This window comes from Rhincodon typus, chromosome 4, assembly GCF_021869965.1.
Source record: "Rhincodon typus isolate 14 chromosome 4, sRhiTyp1.1, whole genome shotgun sequence".
Taxonomy (NCBI): Eukaryota; Metazoa; Chordata; class Chondrichthyes; order Orectolobiformes; family Rhincodontidae; genus Rhincodon; species Rhincodon typus.
In genome coordinates, this window is record NC_063335.1 from 67,894,984 (window position 1) to 67,898,337 (window position 3,354).

The following is a 3,354-nucleotide window of genomic DNA, read 5'->3' on the forward strand; positions in this document are numbered from 1 at the left end:
ATTTCTGAAGAAGGGTCTAGGCCTGAAACGTCAGCCTTCCTGCTCCTCTGATGCTGCTTGGCCTGCTGTGTTCATCCAGCTCTACACCGTGTTATCTCAGTTTGCTCAGTACCACTTCCCTGGTGATTGTAATTTTCTTGAGTTCTTCAGTTTCCTGATGCATAGCTTTTTCTGGAATGTTACATGAATCATCTATAGTGACAATTGTTAACGTAGTTTGCATTTCTTTTTTAGATGTCTCTCGAAACTCTTACTATGTGTTTGTGTATAAATAATATTTTCATTTGTTTTGATTTCCCTTCATTGATCCTTCCATTTGAGAATGTTCAGTTACAAAAGTGGACAATATAAAGATGTTTAGCAAGTGTATGCTTTTTAGGCAATCATTTAATAACAAAAATAGCTCAGTAGTTCTTCTGAATTTTTGTAAGTGTGTTTGGAACTGTAAAACATGTCACAATATGGATTTTACAGTCAGTGCCTAAAAAAACATTAGCTGCTAATCTCTAAATTGCCATTAGACTTTCCATGATGCACAAGAGCTTGCTGTGATTAGAAACTATTTTTACCTTAATACCCTCTACAGGGGGGATATGTGCGAACAAGGCAAGTAACAGTGTATTTACATAGCCAGACAGAATGAAGAATCACCAGTGAGTAGCACATGAAAACTAGGAAGATTCAGGTAAAAAAATACTTCAAAGTCTAATCAAGTGCAGAAAGCAAATTTGAGGGAAAACAAGACAGAGAATTAAAAGACAAAGTAATTTTTAAAAAATCTCCAGCACTAATTAAAATCTAAAGGAATGAAACTCCATATTTTGAAAAGTTGATTTTTACTGTCAATAATTTTTATTGTCATTTGGGAGTAGTATCATATTATTAAAAATAAACTCAGCTTTCTCAGGCAAGATAAAGTGATACATTTTGCTAGAATGAATGAGAGAAGCAATATAAAACACAGGATAGAGTTCTGAAATAGGTGCAGGCATATCTGAGGTTATTTGTGCAGAAATCATTTAAGGTGCAACACAGATTGAGAAAGTAGCTAATAAGGCATACAGCATTCTAGCCTTTTAAACTAGAGGTGTAGTGTACAAAAGCAAGAAAGTTACAGTGAATACTTACAAAACATAGGTTCGACAGCAAATGGAATATTATGTCCAATTCCAGGTACCGCACTTTAGATGAATATGAAAGTGCAGAAAAGATTTATGAAAATGATTCCAGAGGTGTGGGTCTTCAGTTATATGGCTAGATTGGAGAAGCTGGGCTGTTCTCCTTAGAGAAAATTGAGAGGAAATTTGATAGAGGTGTTTAAAATTGGGTCAGAACAAAGTACTTAGGTTCATCCTTGGTAGAAGAGTTCATAATTAAAGCACAATATTATGGATGCTATAAATCTGCAGCAAATCTGGCAGCATCTGTAAAGAGAAAAACAGAGGCAATATTTTGAGTCCAATATGGCTTCTTTCAAAAAAGAGTCATATTGGACATGAAACTTTAACTGTTTCTGTCTCCACGGATGCTGCCAGACATGTTTCTTGAGAACTAGAGTTCAGTCAGGTTAAAGGCAAAAGAATCTAAAGATGACATAAGGATATTCATTTTACATAGGGTGTGGTTAGTATCTGAAATACACTGCCTGAGTGTGTGATGGAAATCATTTCAATCATGACTTTCAAAGGGAGTTGAATAATTATCTGAAGATAAGTAATTTCCCAGGAAAGGGGCCAAAAAAATCAGACAGATAAGTTGCTCTTGCATGGAGTTGGTAGGGACACAGTTGGCCAAATGGCATCCTCTGTAGTGCAACCATTCTGTGAGCTGAAAATGTATCATGTAAATACAGCAACATCATGCGGAATAATGTGTTTAAATTCTAAGTTTCTTGGTAAGGTACTGTAGTGAAGATACAGGAGGAATAGATAATAGAGACGCCAATTCTCTGATTTCTGTGTTTAACTGCGGGTAACATTGCTGGACATTGCTCTCCGATTTTACATTTTAATAATGATGAAGGCTGTTGTTAATTGTACTGCAAAATTCAGGGCTTTGTCTTCTCTTTACTTTCAGAGATTTCACTGTTGAATTTGTCGTACTTAAGTATTATGTACAAGTCACCTTTTCTCAAATTCATGTTAATTATTTTCATTTCAGAGATGAACTACGGTTGGGGCATGAAAAATCAAAAGCTTATGCTAGCTATGTGGCAGTAGCCACGGGAGACAAGGACCACAATGTCCGAGCCAGAGAATCAGAAGAAGGTCTTTCTGTAGAATGCCAGGTGGATTGCCTGATTGATCAAGCTACAGACCCAAATATTCTGGGTAGAGTATATATGGGCTGGGAGGCATGGATGTGATGGAATGCAATAAACTGTGATGTGAACTTAGAAGGCAGGGAATTTTTTTTATGTAAAAGATAATCTTTATATTCAGATTTTAGTATAAACATGTCTGACAAATGTTTAGATTTATTACCTTTGGTTTCTCATAGAAGTTCGCACTCGTGCCCTTGTCATCAAAATAGGCAGTCAGCATGACCAGCTGCTTTGTCATTGAGAATAAGATCTGAGCAATGACTTATCTTTGGGTCGGCTTGCCTGTTTCATACACTGAAGCAATCAGTAACAACCCTAGAGGAGTTTTCTTGTTTACTGAATAATTGTCTAGGATCCATGGAGACCATAAGATAAATGAATGTTTGTGAATGAGAAAACCAAATGTTAAGTTGTAACTTTGAAGCTGCAGTGGCGTACGGAAGATTTATTAACAAGGAAGGTCATTACAATATCTGAAATGTCATATTAGCACAAAATACTGTGAGATTGATAATATAAATGATTGCAGCAATCTAGAGGAAAGCATTGCTCTAAAAGTCTGATTGCTTAAAGGCTGTTGTTTCTTGGTATATACTGTATAAAACTAAAGGAATACATAAGTGCTTTCAGTATAAGATTTTGTAAAACAAAAATTTAGAAATTTGTTTTTACTCCAGCTTTTGTGGCCAATCAATACTGCGTTTAACCTTCCACCAGCTACCTTAAAAAGCAAAGATGCAATCCAAATACCAGTTCTTATCTTGGGTTTTACATTCTTAAATTTGTATGTTATCAGAGTCTCAAAAAGTGCATTTAAAATGAGAAGAAATTGAACTAGTGATCTGTCAGCATCCTCTTTACATTGATTTGGCTGCTTAGCAGATTTACAAACTGATTGAAACCTCTGTATGACTAATTCCAACTCTTGGCAGAGCATCCTCATATTGTGCATCTGCTCCACTTAACTGATCAGTTAAAAATCTGTTCTTCTGGGATCAATAAAGGTCTAATGAATTTATGGAAAGGTGGAA

The 3,354-nt window shown here is 35.7% G+C and overlaps 1 protein-coding gene across 1 annotated transcript in view; it reads left to right on the forward strand.

Annotated features, from left to right (window-relative positions):
• prkdc (protein kinase, DNA-activated, catalytic subunit) overlaps nucleotides 1–3,354 on the forward strand; it is a 204,650-nt gene extending 201,296 nt beyond the window's left edge. Inside the window, exon 86 of the mRNA XM_048595548.1 lies at nucleotides 2,161–3,354. Coding sequence (XP_048451505.1) covers nucleotides 2,161–2,365 — 205 coding nt within the window. The 3' untranslated portion in view covers nucleotides 2,366–3,354. The remainder of the gene's footprint in view (nucleotides 1–2,160) is intronic.